At 44.3% G+C, this 19,015-nt stretch overlaps 1 protein-coding gene across 1 annotated transcript in view; it reads right to left on the bottom strand.

Annotated features, from left to right (window-relative positions):
- The window catches only part of OSBPL10 (oxysterol binding protein like 10), a 116,000-nt gene extending 97,418 nt beyond the window's left edge, over positions 1 to 18,582 (bottom strand). Inside the window, exon 1 of the mRNA XM_035549662.2 lies at positions 18,182 to 18,582. Coding sequence (XP_035405555.1) covers positions 18,182 to 18,507 — 326 coding nt within the window. The 5' untranslated portion in view covers positions 18,508 to 18,582. The remainder of the gene's footprint in view (positions 1 to 18,181) is intronic.
- Positions 18,583 to 19,015: the final 433 nt, after the last annotated feature.

Genomic DNA, 19,015 nt, shown 5'->3' on the forward strand with positions numbered 1-19,015 from the left:
ACCTGGGAGAGATCCTTTGACCACAGGAAGGAGGGTAGGTGGATTCATACCATTTATCCGGTCCTACAGAAAATCTTCATATTCAGCTGCCAACCTGTTTGTTCAACGCAAGAAAGAGCAAGGCTGTACTTGGCATCTGTTCAGCCCTTTTTCTCGAGGCTTTAATTCTTCCATTTAAAAGCTAGCATAGAGAAAAGATCAGAACCTAAACCATCAGGCAAACAGCTGTAAGCTGCTAGAGTTTGCTTAGAAGGTCTTAATATTTCCTGTGGCTCATCCCTCACCACAGGAACTCCCAGCAGAAACTCTGTGCCCAAGAAGCGCCCACCTGAGCCCCCACCAACTGTGGCAGCCATCTGAACCCTCTACAGAAGGGGATGCACGGCAGGGACAGTGCCAACAGACCTCCTACACTGACAGGAGCACGGTGTGCTAAGGGGAACGCTCGGCTCTAGGTTTGAACAATCTGCCAGCTGTCAGCCCAAAGCATTGCAAAGATACACTCTGCATTTCAGGATGTCTTTGGCTGATAAGATTCAAACCATCACACTGAATTAAGTAAGCTATGCCAAACCTGCACCCTACTCCTTCACCGCTGGGCCTGTGAGCTGTAAATTACTTCAGTTTAGCTCAACAGCTGACACCTGTCTGAGCTCCCAGGCACAGGTGAGCCCAGGCCACCTAACAGCGAGCACACCAGAGCCAGGGTGCAGGTACCAGTTGCCTCCAGCAGCCAGAGGCTGCCACCACTAAACGTCCTGGAGCAAGCCAGAAGGCAGGCAGTACCTGCCAATGCCACAACACATGAGGCCATAAAGGCTGGAAAAGCAGCCGATTACCAGAAAGCCACAGAACGAAACTTGCGATTTGAGCCCTTGGCCCACAGGAAGGATGGGGCAGCTGAAGGAGGCTGCCAAAGCCACCAGCTGCCTGCCACAACGGGTTCACATCTTAGAGCTTTGCTTCCAGAGAGTGGCTGGTCCCTTAGCTCCTTATGGCTCCAAGTCTCACTTAGTACCTTAACTAAAAAAGAAAGGTAAGAATAGCAGTAACGTGCTATTTTCCCTGCATCATTACATTTTTACTATCAAAACGTAAGACTGGGGAGGCCAGAGGGGTTTGGAACTAGCAGCCCTGAGGGCAAGTTATTTAACCAAGAAAAGAACTGAGGCATTAAAAGTTTCTGGTATTCCAGTCTTTGCTTGTGCTTTTCTTGTGCTTTTCTTCTCAGCACACTTTGTCTTAAGGACTGCCAAGTGTAATCAATTTATCTGGACAATATTTTATTTTATTTTTTAAACAGCAGAAGAAATTTCAAGTATTTCCAAGCCTATTCCTAGTTTATTTTTAGATGGACTAGATTTCAAGATGACATATCTTCAATATTTTGTTGAAGCCATCTTCTTAAGAAAAAGAACCTATCAAGAGAAAGATACTGACTGTACCGTGTTACAATAACACAGCCCGGTGTAGTGGGTTTACATGGCAAGGTTTTGGTAGCAGGGGGCCATAGGGGTGGCTTCTGTGAGAAGGATCTAGAAGCTGCCCCATGTTTTGTAAGGGCCCCACTGCTGACCAGACCCGAGCCAATAAGTGATGTTGTTTTGCGCCTCTGTGAGAGCAGTTTAAGACAGGGAAAAAAAACGCTGCACCACACAGCAGCTGGGAGAGTGAGAGGAGTGAGGAACAGCCTTGCAGGTGCCAAGGTCAGTGAAGAAGGAGGGGGAGAGGTGCTCCAGGCGCCGGAGCAGAAGTCCCCTGCGGCCTGTGGTGAGGACCATGGTGAAGCAGGCTGTCCCCCTGCAGCCCATGGAGTACCACGGTGGAGCAGGGTTCCACGCTGCAGCCCGTGGAGGAGACCACGGTGGAGCAGGTGGACCTGCACTGACGGAGGCTGCGGCCTGCGGAGGACCCCTGCCGGAGCAGATTCCGGGCCGGACCTGCAGCCCATGGAGAGGAGCCCACACAGGAGCTGCTGCCCATGGGGAATCCAGGCTGGAGCAGTTTGCTTCACAGGGATGGACCCCATGGTATGGACCCATATCTGGAGCAGTTCTTGAAGAGCTGCTGCCCGTGGGCAGCCCACGCCGGATCAGTTCAGCAAGGACTGCATCCCGTGGGAGGGACCCCACAGCACAGGGGACGAGAGTGACCGACAAGGAGAGGCGGAGAAGAAGCGCTGTAGACTGACCATAACCCCCATTCCCCCGTTCCCCTGCGCCGCTTGGGGGGAGGAGGTGGAAGAGGGTGGATGGGGGGGAAGGTGCTTTTGGTTTCTTTCCTTTGTTTCTCACTTCTCTAGCTCGTTAGTAATAAGCAACAAATCTTACTGTCTCCCTACGCTGAGTTTGTTTTGCGCGTCACAATAATTACTGTGTGATCTCCTTGTCCTTATCTCAACCCTTGAGCCCTTTTCATCGTATTTTCTCCCCGTTCCTCTTCGAGGAGGGGGAGTAAGAGAGCAGTTGTGGGGGAGCTTGGCCGCCCACCCGAGTAAAACCACCACACCCGGCAAGGTTCAAAGCCTAACCACATCCCATCAATGGATATCACAGCATACATTTTCAGTCAGCTGCCGTGAGTCAGCAAAGTTTTATGGAGGTTGTATCACAGTTCACTGACTTCTCTGCCAGACTTTCATAGTTCATCCTTGTTTTGCAATGCCTTGTCCTCAGCAGGAATCATTGTCAGGAGACAGCAACTCTTCAGCGTTATTCCCTAGTACGTAGCTAAAAACATCAAGGAATAAGAGACCTCAAGATGTAATAAACTTCCTGTAAGCTGCAAGACTAATGTTTCCATCTGAAAACCAGCGCATCTTATAATCAATGAGAGCCATTTGTGGATTTCAGTGTTACAGAAAAGAAAAATAGAAGAAAAAAGGAAAACATATATATTACATCTGACGATGTTTTAATGAGGAAAAATGTGTTAATTAGGGATCAAGCACCTCTTCGTCAAACCTCAGTAGATTAAGTGCCACATTTGAGGCTTGTACGATTCTATAAGGAACCTAGGCTATTCTCAGATAAAGTATACAATATTTGATTTTTTATTTTTAAGAAGTGCAATCCCTATAAAATAGGGTGGTAAAAGTTTTGTGGTTTTTTTTAAACAACAGTGGCTTTTAAACAACTTGGCTTATTTTTACTGAGCAACATATTGCAATACTGACAAGGATGCAAGCTCACTAATTTAATCTATTACTGTGTGTTAAAATTATTAATAACTTTAATATTGCCAACAAAACAGGCAATTAAAACAGTTTTAAAACACATTTTTATCTGAAATGTGCTTGTCTTCATCTAGATCAGAGTTACAATGCCAATATAAAACTGGTGTATACAAGAATGTGGCTCCCTCATTTTTTGTGATAACTCTCTTATGTTCATCCAGCTATTTTTGGCTTGCCACGTTACTCATGTAATTTACCCGGGAGAAACAGTTTGAAAGACAGTTAAAAACAAACCCCGGAACACATAATAAGAGCTAATCACCTCCTACAGAAGCAATAAACACAAAAATTTCAAAGGTAACTTCCAGGTGCAGAAAGGCATGCACATGATGCCAGGAGACAGCAGTCCTCCTACCAGTTCTTCATCCCTGTCTTGTTCCACACAGCACTTACACAATTCACTCAGGGTACATTCTCCAGAGTTGTTCTAGACGCAATTTATTGCAATGTGTTCCAAATGATTACATGGACTATCAGATACTTTTGAGCAAACACTTCCTGAACACATCTGTTTGGTCAGTAATTTTTGTCAAAGTTAAAAACAGGTATTTTATTCCACCAAATTTGTTCTGTGTGATTACTGTACTGCTTATAGCAGGTGTTATTTTTCATTTTCAAGACAATAATTTACCATCTAGGTTCCCCGTATTGAACCTCATGAATGTTGGCATTTCTCCCAACAGCAGCATTCATTTAAAATATTATTTCACTGACAGAACCTGTTGAACGAGTAATATTTATTTCATGCTCATACACTAGAGGCTGAAAACCCAACTAGGATACACTAAATCCATTTCTGTAAGTTGCATATATATTTTTAATATATATATATTTACATAAAAAAAAAATGTAAAAGGCAATTTAAGAAGGTCTTGCTTTTGGAATTTTTAAGTTTCTCAGTCTTTCCTCTTCCCTTCCGCTTGTTCTTCTTAGCTTTTGAGCTTTTTTTTTTCTGCCCAATCTGTACTCAACAAATCCCCAGTTTGAAATAATTAACATACCCAAGATCATGCAGCAGTTTCTTTACACATCATATGGAATAAAGTAAGGCATATAAAGTAAAGAATTTGCTTTCAAGTTATCAGCATGCTGGCTCATTTCCATCTCTTCTCCATCCCAACTAGTTCAAACAAAGCTTTGCAGAAACCAGACGTTTCTCCCAAACTGTGTCATCTTAGGAGAGATGGAACTTTTCAGCTTTCTATGCCGATACCTTGCACTGGCCCTGTCTTTACTCGTAGGACCATCAATTCAAGAACTAAAATGAGAAGTTAAAGTTTCTGTTTGGGTCTTTATCCTGACAGTTGATATGCAGCCACCTTCACAACCCAGTATCTTGTCAACACTGTTGCTTAGAAACATATGCATAGAATCCACACAGTCCACCAGAGGGTGGTTTCATCAATATGTTGTGAGATATTCAGCGTATTAGCCATGGTCCCCCTGGAGATAGTGTATCTTGATTTGCAAGTAACAATTACTTCTGAAGACTTTTGTGTGTTACATTGCTACTTTACATCTATTTCTAAAAACATCGTTCTGTTATACGCACAAAAATCCAGATCCTCATCTTTAGATCAAAAATGAAGAAACAATACTTACGACCTTTAACGGGAAAGCAGTTACCATCATCACATACGCTTCAACTCCCACATACCCAACATTGTGTTTAAAAGGGCAAAGGTAAGTCTGGCACATTAATATATATCCAGTTGGGCACTGTCAGTAGCTTCCTCTGGCTGCTATTCACATACTACTAGCCTGAAATGAGCTCTGCTACAGAAGGTGGTGGAGGTAAGGAAGCAAAACCAGAAAAATCCCCACTGTCCTACACATTCTGCAACTTAGAAAAAAATTATTTCTCTTTCTCATGTGCCATTCTTAAAGGCAATATTAAAATTAAGAAATTAGAGCAAATTATCTCAGATTTCTTAGACTTCATTCTGAATTCATGTTATGTGGCTTCTAGACCTTCTTTTTAATTTTTTAAAAAAGTGGTAAAGGTCTATCATTGTACTGCCTTCAGTTCTATACCTACTTCTTCCTTTTTCCACTATTTCTTTCCCTTCCATGGCTCTCCTACCCTCTATCAATCTTCCTCCAGAAGTTTTTACTCCTTTTCTAAATTTCTCCCACCATTTCACGTCTCATCTTTCTTCCCCTATTCTATTGCCAAATTACTCTTTCCTTGCACTTACATAGTAAAAATGTGATAAAAAGTTTGACATGTAACCCAACGGTCAAAAATCAAAGCCTGCTAACCAGGTAAGATAAAACATACACAATGGAAGGAAAAAAAAAAAAAGTACATCTTATGGTGTGGAAGGGAAACCTTCCACCTGAGAGATCTTTTTCCTCTTTTCAAGAGCAGGAGCTTCTATAAAAAGCCTACTGTGATAAGGCACCAAAAAAAACAACACCTTCAGGAGAGGTTTTTGTGCCAGTGCAAAATACCCAAATGCTGGCAGGGATGAATAATACATTTTTTGCTTCTCTACCTTGCCTACATTTAGGTAACTTATTCATGATCCAGTTCATTTTCTTCCTCCTACGACCAGAATAAAACAGTATAAAAACCAGAATAAAACCTGACACACCTCCTCTTCAATTCCCTGATGGCTTCAAATAATAGCAACAGACCATTGGCCATTTCCCCTCTCCCCTGCCATGTTGTTACAAACTTCAGGATTACAAGTAGCAGAATATCCGGTCCTTCCTTCACTAGCTTAAACTAGTTTCTTTTGAGGAGGTAGGTTTTCTCCATGCTATAAAGCTAGAAACACACACATGCACCCCTCTCCTGCCAAGACCAAACATAGTAGTCTGCCACCTGGTGCCACGGGGTATTTTCCCAGTGTACGCGTCCCTTTACATAAAAGCAGCCTCCTATCTCAAAGATGTAGCAACTGATAGAGTTTGTAAGTGGCAGTGTGGTTCATAATTCTATAGATAAAATAAACACTGAAGCTTTATCAACACAGAGCCCCAGCTTCTATATACATAATTCCTTTGACTTGTAACAATACTATTTAAAAATACTCTAGACAATTCCTCTCATTACAATTCTTAACTGTGCTACAACTCCTTTCTCAAGCAAGTCAAATTAACAACATTGACTTGCTTTTAAAAAAATCCTTGGGAACCTGATGAAAGGCACACTATAAGGCTCAGCTCTTAATACCACAACAGGTAATCTCTGAAAAGCCGTACGGCTGAAGCAAAGCCACCTCCCAGGTCAGGGAGAACATCATACTTGCTATAAGAACTGGGAGTAGTAACTTATTCAAAACCATTCAAAACAAGTAATAACTTAGGGATTCAACCTGCAACTATCCAACCGACAGCCTGTGAGGTCTGTTCAGTCAAATACCTTAAGGCACCTTAAAATGCTATGAAACGCTCCAAGTGTGTGCACTGGACTAAGAGGTGTGCAATAGCAACTGCATTTAGCCTGTAGGAGGGCCCTGAAACCAAGCACCAAGCATACAGCAGTTAGTAACACGTATCAGGGGAGTTCCAGCTTTTATTCTGAAGAATTGTACTCCAAATTGTGAGCTGCAATTTTATAAGAAAGATAGTCAGCAAAATTGTTAGATTTCCCAAAGCATATCATGAATGATTCACAAATACTAAGGCTCATCAATACAGATACTTGGTGCATCCAGCTCCCATCCAAGAAAAACAGTGGGAAAGTTCCCAAACCGAAGGGAACAACACTGTGAAAACATTTATAAAACAATAAATGGGACAGACAGCCTAGTTAATTTTAGGCCTTTGAGCCATTCAATAACACAACAGCAGATACAGTCCCTTTTTTAACAAAGACATCTGAAGCAAGGTAATTAACAACCACTATGCATTTACTAAAACCAAATTTCCTTCAGAAAGTCTGCTATGGTTTTGATCTCACAAGTTTGCTCCATAATATTAGCAGTGTTGAAGCAATGCAGGCAGCACCTGAACTTAAGTACAATACAAAAATGAACACGAGATATTAAATGCATTGGAAAACAGTTAAAGGATGTAGCCAGCCTGAGAATATAACTGAATGAGGATGTTTGAGTGAATGTATTTCTAATGGGGTTCCTTGGCAATCAGTTCTTGGCTTTCAAGTGTTTAGCAATGACCTAGATGAAGAAAAAATTCCATAAAGACTGCTGTTGATGTAAAAATAGCTACCCTCAGCAAATAACGTGCATTCCAATACTGTCAAAATAAATTCTTCCATCTCGTGATAAAAAAGCCATGATTACAAGATAGCAGATTTATCTGCACTGACTCAAAAAAACAGGGTAAGGATAATTTACTGTTGTTTTTTTTTCAAGCAATTTTTCCAACTAATAATCAATTTCACCAACTATATTTTTAAATGGTTGCCTTCTGTAAACAAGTCATTAACTACTATTTTTCTCCCATAAAAATAAGGCATGCTCAAGCCACGGGAAAGGCTAAGACTTATCACTAGGAATATGAAAAAAAAAGTGGTAACCCTGGAGAGAGCATACTGCAGGGATACAGCTCCCATGGCAATCCCTTCATCACCTTCCTATAAAAAAGGATAGTTAAGTGCTAAGTTTTCATTTTGATGCTTCTGGCACAGTACTACCAAAGTGAGTGTTACTGGACATCAGGAGAAAAAGGTAAACCACAGCTAACTGTACAAAGTTGCATCCATCCTTGAAGAAAAACACAGACATATCCAATAATAATCATAACGATCATAAATGATTGAAATTACATGGAAGCCTGACTTGCAGCAAGGAAACTCCATTGGTTTAGATACCAACAGACAGACAAAAGATAACCTAGACAGTCCACAAAGACTGCACAAGGAAATTAAATTTGATAAGAGGTATCTTCAGTCTCATACACAGTATGTGCAATAAGGATTCAGTGAAAAATCAAGGCTGACATATATTAAGAAAAACAGGCAATCTTTCAAGCAGTGAGTAGTTAAAGATGGTTCCAATGGTGAAGAAGCGTCTACCACTGGAAGAAGAATTCTCAGATAGATACCCAATGCGAAACACAAGTCAAGGCGGAATAGGAACCAAGACAAATTTCATGGCTTGTGCTATGTAGCTGGGTAGTTAAGGACCTGTATTTCTCAACTACAATTTACCTACTAATTAAATGCCATTTGGGAAAGAAAAGTACAGTAGCATTTAGACAATGTCTACTGCAACATTTTTGATGCACCAGTTCAATACTAAGCAATCTTTGCCTCCTTGGACTGGGTTCTAAACTGTGCTCAAATATCTCAGTAATATACCCCCAAAAGCCTGCAAGAGCTAAAGCACAGAGACAGGACTTTTGTAAAAAAAAAGTTGTTGAAGTTTATTAGGCTGAAAAAAAGAAATTCAACTTTTCTAGTTGAACCAGATTCAATACTTTTTATCATTTGTTACAAAATTGATTTTAAAAATAGCATTTTACATTAAGAGACAAGAGTCATGGTGATTTTCAGCATCCTTTTCACTTGAAAGGTTCAGCCTTTTAAATACATCATAAAGAACAAGGTAAGAATTTTACTATTACTTAGCCAAAGAGAAGTTAAAGCCTAAATATATTCTTCTTATTAAACAATTGTTTTTTAATATAAAACAATGGGAAAAATCTCTTGAATACTTTTCTTATGTACTTGCAAAAAGACCCCAGGCACATTACTCAGTTTAACAACTCACTGCCACTTCTACTTGAATACAATCTGTATTCCCAAACTGGTGCATTTTTAAGAAGAGCCAGCAAGTGCATGTGTGCTCCCTCTAACCACATTTATCATTGTGTTGCTAAGCACTGAAATCTCCATTCAGAAAGATGGCAGTGAGATGAGCTGGTAATAACAAAACCCAGATAAGGGTAAGTGTTTCAGTGTTAGTGCCAACTGCCACTTCTTTTCACTGTCTGAAAGCTAAGTGTGACATCTGGGTGAAAGGAAGACCAAGCTCTATTTCGCCTGTCACTTCATTCCCTCTGGTACCATGACTGCTGCTCAGCTCTGAAGTGCACTTGCAAATCCCACTGGCTGAGTGAAAATGCTTGAGCCTCGTCTGTTTTAAACAAATTTGTCCTACACTGTCATCAAGCATCTTATGCAGCAGATTATCATGCATTATATGAATTTATCCTCCACATAGGCATAAGGAGCACTGACCCCATGTGTCACAAGCAGCTGAGGAGCAAAATATTTGGGTTACCTGACTGGGGACAAGAGAAATGTCCACGGCAGTCTCTAAACAGAACCTACATCACAAGACCACCCTTTTAAATTTCAGCCTGAGGTTCAAAGTTGTCTTCTTCGAAATGTTTCTTGTAAGCAACACTGAAGGGCAGAGAGGCAGAATGACAGATTTCTTGGCCTGCCTTCTACCGTGTTAAAAGCCTCTCTGTAACTTCACCTCCTCTGTTCGACCAGCCTTCTTCCACTCTGCTAACATACCTGGTTTACAGGCAACAGCAAAAGCTATTCAAAATAAATTAAGCAGTTAGTGATTAAGCCAGTTAGGTTTAATTAACCACTGACTAAACAAAGACAAAGTGCATCTTAACTGACATTTTCATTTTCCAACAAATAAATAAGGGATATACAATTGAGGAGAGTACCTTTTTTTTTTTTTTTTTTAAATAGTGACCTTCAATGATAAATACTTAACAGCAAAGTTTCAACAGAAAAAGTGAAGAGGAAGAAAAAAGGAATGCTTACATTTCAATGTAATTAGCATCTTCATCTAAAACAGAACTTCCTGACAACTGTTTTTTGACATTTTAAATTCCAAGTTTGAAAATTTCCACAAATTTCCAAGTTGAAATTAGTGACATACATCTAACTTTCAATAACAGAAGATATGCAGCTCCTGAGTGTTCAGCACATAAAAAAATATCCTGCTCATTTGTTCGACAGAAATAAAATACATTGCTTTTAATTATTCTTCCTTTCCACATTGCCTCCTACTACAAACAGAACCTACATGTGAAGGGAAAAGGTATTTTATAGTAAAATCTATTTTGCGAGTAATATCTAGAATAGATTTTTAGCACAGCACTATCAAAATGCCTTGAAAATGTTGAGTGTTTCCTCAACGCTTAACTAACTATAGTAAGGTTTCAAAATGTAAGGAACAGATTTCCTACAAACAGAAGAAAGAGAAGTTGTACCTCCTGCTCCTTATAACGTCTCCCCCTTCCCAAACTCTGTAGGTCAATCCTGAAAGGTATAACAACACTACACAAAGCCATGCACAGATATGCCAGGAACACACTAACTCAAAAAGATACACAGCAGAGAGGTTGATGTTAATCTGATTCTCATGAGAACACAGAAAAATTTCCAATACAAAAAACTTCTCCAACGTTAAATAAGCGCCAAATTATGTTCTTCTTCCTAGATATTGTCTATTGTTACAGTGCTCACATCATTTAGTTTATATAAAGAAAGGTTTATTTCTTCAAGACAGACTTCCATCACAGGAACTACATCGGTAACGTTTCTCCAGTAACCACCTTCTCACTTTTTACAGTGGAAAAAGGCCACAGTACATTCCTGGAAGAACTTGAACGGTATCAATGAAAGAATCTGGGCCAGCTTTCACTGTCCTAGACTCTTTAATCTTTGACTTTCAACATGCTTTGCTAAAATACACCTCCCTCATGACACAGAAGAAACAAGTATAAAAGCTGGGCTGTAGCACTGGCTATATAGTTGGTACCTTATCAAAGCAGTCACAAAAACGTTGCAAGAGTCAGACAAACCCTTCCTCCTTATTTTCATTTCTGTTTTTCTGGTCAGCTCTGCACTTCTGTCCAGGGAATTAGTAACTGCAAAAGGTGCTAACTGTCCCAAAACACCACAAACAGATGTGTCAATCCCAAAACTCTGCAAAAGATGGGCTAGCTAATTCAGAATGGAAGAGAGGAAGATTTTAATGAGTTTATATCATCTTTGGGGGGGAATTAATGAAGACATTTAATTCTCTTTCTCTATAATATATATTAAAATAATAAAAACTTTAAAAGACAAAAGAAAGGCAGATTTTTGTAGGTGGTATTGTATAAAAGAGTGTTGACATATTTAGATGACATCCCTCCCATAAGAGCTGCAAAGAGAGAAGTGTAACCTCTGAGAGCCAAGAAGTCAGCCCCTAAAATACCACAGGGAGCAGAGTTGCTGGTTCTTCTGGCAGAATCCTGCTATTTGGGACAATGGAAATAAGGAAGGGTCTTTCTGTGGTGGCAGTCAGATTGAAACCATTCTCTGCCACCAAACAAGCAAAGAGACCATACTACAACATTGTTAAGTCCACTAAAGAGAATGTGAGTACAACAAAACTGCAAAATGACCAAAGAACAGTTTTTGTTGAGGTACAAAGAAGCCGATCCCCAGAAGTCTGGTGGTAGCCATGTACAATGATGCATATCGGGTGTGTTTCATGTAGATCAGTAATACAATGTATTTCTCAGCTGAGAGAGGAAATGGGGATAGGCGAAAGTAATGCTTTAAACACTTGGCCTACAGAATAATCTACACAGAGCAGTTCAACTCAGAAAAGCAAAAGCAATATCCATCAGCTGGGGCTCCATTTGTTGTTGTTGCAAATCCAAATTTAAGCCCCTGCCCAAAGGCACATGATCCAGGGGCTTATACATGCTTGCAGGACAAAACCCTACAAACGAGTACTGAAAACACTTTCAAGGAGAAAGCAGGGAGCGGGAGGCAGACCACATGTGAATTTCACACAACAACATTCTACTGATCTACTAAATTACTGGATAATAATGCCACAGGCAACCAGTATTTCACTAGTATCAAATTAACTCATGCAAAACAGGTTTCAAACAACATGAAACAATCCTACAGAGACATACTTGCCCATTAAAACCACAACACTCCCATTTATAATACTGACTACTATTCACCCATATATATAGAACACGTAAATCTCAATAGAAATGTTTTGTAACAGTACTTCAATTCTGAGAATATCGTTGTTTATAATTTCATAGAAAAAAGAGCAAATCACAGAACAGCTGAGGTAGGAAGGACCTCTGGATCCATCTGGTCCAGCCCTCTGCTCAAGCAGGGACCCCCAGAGCAGGTTGCCCAGCACCACGTCCAGATGGGGCTTTTGAAGATCTCCAAGGAGGGAGATCCCACGGTACCCTGTCACCCACACAGTACAAAACTGCTGCCTTGTGTTCAGAGGGAAACTCTTGTGTTCAGTTCGTGACCCTCTTCTCTTGTCCTGGCACTGGGCACCACTGATAAAAGCCTGGCTCCTCTTGGCACCTTCCCTTCAGGTGTTTATAGACACCGGTGAGATCCTCCCTGAGCCTCCTCTTCACCAGCATGAACAGTCCCAGCGCTCTCTGCCTATCCTCACAGGAGAGGTGCTCTGGTCCTTTGATCAACCTCGTAGCTCACTGTTGGACTCTCTCCAGCACACCCACGTCCCTCTTGCACTGGGGGGCCCAGAACCAAACAGAGTCCTCCAGGTGCAGCCTCACCAATGCTAACTACAGTGGAAGGGTCACCTCCCTTGACCTGCTGGCGATGCTTTGCCCAATGCAGCCAAGAGTACCATCAGCCTTCTCAGCAGCCAGGGCACATTGCTGGCTCATTGTCAACTTGGTGTCCATCAGGACTCCCTGGTCCTTCTCTGCAGAGCTGCTTTCCAGCTGGGTGCCCCCAGCATGTACAGGTACCCCGGGTTGTTCCTTCCCAGGTGCAGGACTTTGCACTTCTCCTTGTTGAACTTCATGGGATTCCTGTCAGCCCATTTCTTCAGCCTGTCATGGTCCCTCTGGAAGGCAGCATGGCCTCTGGTAAGCCAGCCACTCCCCAGCGCTTCATGTCATCCACAAATTTACTGAGGGTGCCCTCTGCCCCCTCATCCAGATTGTTCATATCGTTAATGAAGATGTTAAACAGGACTGGACCCAGTATTGACCCCTGGGGTACTCTGCTCGTTACTGGCCTCCAACTAGACTTTGCACCACTGACCACTGCCCTCTGGACGCAGGTGTTCAGCCAGTTTTTGATCCACCCTACCATCTGCTCATACAGCCCATACTTCAACAGCTTCTCTGTGAGGATCTTAAAAGAGACAGCGTCAAAGGCCTTGTCCTTCATGTGCCTGGCAATGGTTTCTAGGATTTGCTGTTCCATCACCTTCCTGGTGATCGAGGTGAGGCTGAGCAGACTGTAGCTCCCTGGGTCCCCCTTCTTGCCCTTCCTGAAGATAGCAGTGACATTTTCTTTCCTCCAGTCTTTGGGCACTTCTCCTAATTACCACAATCAAGCAAAGATTTTAAAGAGTGGCCTTGCAATCACATCAGCCAGCTCCCTCAGCACTCATGGGTGCATCCCATCAGTACCCACAGACTTGTGAACTTCCAGTTTGCTCAAAAATTCCCTGACCTGACCCGACCCTCTTCCACCAAGGGTACATCTTGCTTGCACCTCTCTGCTTACACCTTCTTGCTTATACCTTCCCCTCTGGTCTCTGGGACCCGGGATTCCTGAAGGCCAATCTTGCTGGTAGAGACTGAGACAAAGAAGGCATTCAGTACGTCAGGCCTTTCCACCGTTCCAGGTAACCAGGTCTCCCATTTCATTCAGTCGAGGGCCTGTATTGCCCCTACTCTTCTTTTTGTCCCTGCCATACTTGCAGAAGCCCTTCCTGTTGTCCTTGACACCCCTGTCCAGATTCCATTTTATCCAGGCTTTGGCTTTCCTAACTCGATCCCTGGATGCTCACAAAATGCCTCAGTATTCCTCCCAGGCTACCTGTCCTTGCTTCCACCCTCCATAGGCTTCCCTTTTGTGTTTGAGTTTGACCAGGAGCTCCTCGTTCTTCCATGCAGGCCTCCTGGTGTTTTTGCCTGACTTTCTCTTTGTTGGGATGCATTGCTCTTGAGCTTGGAGGAGGTGATGCTTGAATATTAAACCAGCTTTCTTGGGCCCCTCTTCCCTCCAGGGCTCTGTCCCATAGTGCTCTACCAAGCAGATCCTTGAAAGGGCCAGAGGCTGCTTTCCTGAAGTCCAGGGTTGTGAGCTTGCTGCATGCCATCCTTGCTGCCCTAAGGATCTTGAACCCCACCATTTCATGGTCACTGCTGACAAGGCTGCCTTTGACCTTCACATTCCCAGTAAGCCCTCCTCGTTGGTGAGAACAAAGTCCAGCATTGCACCTCTCCTTGTTGGCTCCTCTATCGCTTGGAGAAGGAAGTTATCATCAAAGCATTCTAGGAATCCTGCTGTGTTGCCCCTCCAACGGATACTGGGATGGCTGAAGTCCCCCCATGAGGACCAGGATTTGCAAACATTGTGGCTACTCCTGTCTGCCTGTAGAGGGCCTCATCTGCTCGGTCTTCCTGGACCAGTGGCCTGCAGCAGACCCCCACTATGGCATGTAGCCCTGTCTTCCCTTGGATCATAACCCATAAACTCTCGACCAGCTCCTCGTCTCCCCCAAATGCCCTCCCTAAAGAGCCTGTCTCCTTCCATTTCAACACTCCAATCATGGGAGCCATCCCACCATATCACAGCGATCCCAAAAAGATCATAGCCTTGCAACGCACACGTCTCTAACTCATCTTGCTTATTCCCCATGCTGCACGTGTTAACGTACAAGCACTTAAGAGAGGCAACCCAGTATGTCGTGTTCCTACAGAGCGTTTGGGGATTTCTCCATAATGCTGCCTTGAAGACATTTCCTTGGTAACCGACCTGCAAGTGCTGGAGGTGGCTCTGCTTAACCCCATTTTGTGATCCCTCCCCATCATGTCACCCCATGCCCTTTGTTCAGCAGTCTTGTGTGTCACTCCTCCACAGGGCTGCTGGTTACCCTCCCTTCCACACCTCCTTCCTAGTTTAAAGCCCTCCTTAGGAGGTCAGCCATCCAAAAATGCCTTTGCCCTGCTTAGGGAGGTGCATCCTCTCTCTCCCAAGCAGACACTGATCCTCAAACAGGGTCTCATGGTCACAGAACCCAAAACCCTGTTGCCAACACCAGTTCTGCAGCAAACTGACCTGTCCTGACAGCGAAATGCCCCAGTGTCTCGGAACAGACACAAATGTTCTCACATCAGTGTCTGTGTTTTAGGTTAAGTTTTGCTCCCTACATTCACACCTGTGAAAATCCACAGAAAGAGACTTTAGTGGAGACACTTTAAATGCCTTTGATATCTTTGCAACAAACTGCCTCAAAACAAACAAACAAACATCTTTTCCTTCTGCTTGCTTTAGGGTGAAAAACCACCTCACTCATTGCCAAATCAGGCTGCTCCTGAACCTGCTACAACAGAACAAATAGATGTATTTAGTAGTAGACATCAAACCCCCAGAAATTCTTAAAATAAAAAGTAATGAAACTCTCAAGATTGCCTGAATCTGAGGCCTTTAATTATTTCAGTTACTGCTTATCAATGTAGTGTAATACTTCAATATTCATACTTGGTTGCCTCATCCAAAATAAGAATATCTTGCATACTCCTGTTGAAAGGCAATTGATAAAAAAAAGTGACACTAATTTATTACAATTCAAATGACAAGATAAGATTTTTTTTACAATTTTAGAGGTTACTCTGCACAGTAAGTGCTGGATAAGTTCGGAAAGCCTTTCTACTTCAATACCTCATGGCAGAAACTAACATTAAATACATTTAAATTATTTAGGCTAATGGATAAGTCCCTTCAAAGAACATTCCAAATCCATGAACGGTTTCCACTTTATTTTTTTTCCATTTTATTTCTATTCACGCCATCTGGCTGTATTGATCACGAGGTTAAACAATCTTGTGTTTTTCCAAATGAAGTAAACTCTGAACTAATTTGTACAATCACTCAGCAACACACACACTCTTGATCACTTTACACGGGCCAGCCATGAAATCAGTTACCAAATCTTATAGGCTGAGCCCTGATCCACAGAAAGTGCACTCCATGACAAATATGCAGAAGGGCAAACAGAAAATCACCCACTAACCCACGCATGGCTACTTATTTATTGGACCTTGTAATAAAACCAGCTTTTGTAACCTTCAAGTTGCAACTGTTTTGTTTAGAATTTGTATCAAACTCCCCATCCCAAGCAACAGATACACAGATAGACAGAACAAACAAACAAACCAGAAAAGTTACTTAGCACAAGAGCTGTGTATCATCATAAACCACCACTTGCTCAAATGGCCAGAGTAACACAAAATAAAATTGGCAATTGACAGAGCATTATACAGCAGCATTACAAAAAGACCACTAAAAGCAAAATAGTATTAATTTCCAAGTGTTATGGTGGAATTGTTTACATGCCATTTCTCTCTTTTCCACAATGTTTTCAGATAAAAGTTTCTCAGACTTACGTAGATTATACACGTTATTTTAAATTCAGCTTTATCAGAGACCTAATCATTGGTAAACAATGCCTAAAAACAGCAGACAGGCAGTTCTAGACACAAAAATTTATAAGCAAAGGCAATTTTGCAATTTCATCAGATTACCTGAAATTGACCCTTAAAATCACTCATGTGATTAGATAAAGAGTTACTGTTTCTACAAAAAGAGATAAAGGTACTAAGAAGAAAAAAAAATGAAGGGGGCTTTTAATTTTCAGTTATGCATTTTGGTATCAAAATGTGTTTGTTTTTTTAAACAAAACAATGGGAGGACTGCATAAATCAACACACCGGAGTCTACCCGCAGAGCGGGAAATCCAGCAGGAATCCACCACAGCACAGCAGTAACCAAGGAATAGTCGAGGGCCTTCTCTATGCCTACACTGAAGAAGTCTAGTTTTATGGAGACAAGTGCCTGTTTGTATCGTACCTGACACGTTCATTATCACTTGTAGTACGCATACCTGTGGAGGCCCTCGGGTGTGTGGAATTAGATCAGCTCCTGAAACTTTTCAAAGTCTCGATGCAGAACTCCTACACTGATTTAGTGCCACGCGAGTCAGCATCATAGCATCCTCGGCATCTGTGCAATTTAATTCTGTCACTTACAAAGGCTTTAAAATCACTGTCAGAACATCCCAGACACTGCCATTCCTATGTTCTTACTGCTGGCGATCACTTAACATAAGCAACAGCAGGTTTTTAGTTTCTTGTTTCTTAAAGGTTTGGGGCTAGTCCTGCAAATGTTCTCTCTAGAGCAGTTGTTTCTCCTCAGAACCATTACTGGGATGCCTTACGTTAACAAGTCAAGATTTACATTCTCATCCTCAACCATCCCGTATGACAAAGTTTAACAAGAAGTAAAGCACTAATACAAAATCTTCTCTCTCAGTTTCAGCGGATCCCAACACAGCACTAACTCCACAGTCTGGATGCATCTCCGTGTACAGTTTTGTGCTGAGGCACCACATTTGAAACCAGACCTTCCCCGGGACTTCCATGGGTGCACAGCAGCCTGTCCACACCCATTAAATTGCAGGACTAGAGCCTGTCACCGTATCAACGTAAATTAGGACCTGTCCAACGGGAAGGACATCATGACAGACGAGAGCATGTTAAACACACAGGTAACTGTTTCCTCAACGTCCCACCCTGTAGCAAGAAAAAATACTGGTAATGATAGTCACAAGCGTGGCATCGGGAGGCTCTCGCCCGGTTTTTCAGTCGTTAGTTAAGCAGGCTAACTTCCCAGAAGGAAACTTAACGTGGCAGAATTTCAGCGAGAGCCGTGACAGGGGCGAAACGCAGAGACCCCTGCCCGGCCCCCGCCGCCCCCTCCTCACGCCCGGGCGATCTGGAGGGACAAGGCGGTGAAGCCAAAGGAGGGAAAGGGGGCACGGAGGGGCCGGGAGCCCGTCCTGGAGGAGCCGGGAGGGCACGGAGGGGCCGTGAGCCCGGCCTACCTGCCCGCGGCGGCCGGGGAGGGGGCGGCCCGGGGCGGCGTTGCCGGCTGCCGGGCACCATCTTAGGGGCGGCGGGCCCGTCCCGCCGGTTTACCTGCTCTGCCAGCCCTGCAGGAGGTTGGTGTATTTGCTCAGCGTCCCTTCCAGCACCGGCTCCCGCCGCCTGCCTCCGCCGCCGGGCGCCTGCGCGCCCCCCGGGCTGGCCGCCGCCGAGCCGGGGCTGCCGCTACCGCTGCCGCCGGCCCCCCCGGCTCCATCCAGCCTCCCCGCGGCCGCCGCCCGGCCGGGCAGCCCGCGGCTGGCGGAGGAGGAGGAGGGCGAGGAGCCCGCCGACGTGGGGCGGCTGCTGCTGCGGCTGCTGCTGTTGCTGCCGCCGCCTCCTCCTCCCTCGCTCGCCGCCGCCGCCGCCGCCTTCTCCATGGAGCCCCGCGGCGGAGCCTACGAGCCCGGAGCGGCCGCGGCTGCCGCCCGCGCCCGGCAAAGCCCTGACTCACGGGCGGCGCGGAGAGGGGCGGCGCCCGAGGGAGAAGGGGCCGGGCCGGGCCGGCCGGGGGAACGGCCGCGCCGCCTCCCCGCGAGGTGCCCGCGGCGGTTGGGCGGCGGCGGTTGGCCCCGGCCCAAAGAGCCGGGAGGCCGCAGCCCCGGCCTCCCCCGCCGTGCCCCGAGGCCCGGAGGGCAGCCCCGGCGGCGGGCCGGCCGCCATCTTCGCGCTGAGGGGCGGCGGGCGGCCGCCGGAGGCAGGGGGCGGTCGGGCGGGCAGGAGATGGCCGCGCTGGCAGGGCCTGAGGCGGCCGGGGGGGTTGGCACAGGCTGACAAGGCGCCAAGGGGTGTGCCGCTGAAGGTGTCGTGACTCAATGCAGTCCTGTCCTGACCCACTCTTCACAAAAAAAGTGTGGGTAGGGGTTAAGTCACGTCTCCTGTAAACGG

The sequence above is a fragment of the Cygnus atratus genome, chromosome 2, assembly GCF_013377495.2.
Source record: "Cygnus atratus isolate AKBS03 ecotype Queensland, Australia chromosome 2, CAtr_DNAZoo_HiC_assembly, whole genome shotgun sequence".
NCBI classification, from domain to species: Eukaryota; Metazoa; Chordata; class Aves; order Anseriformes; family Anatidae; genus Cygnus; species Cygnus atratus.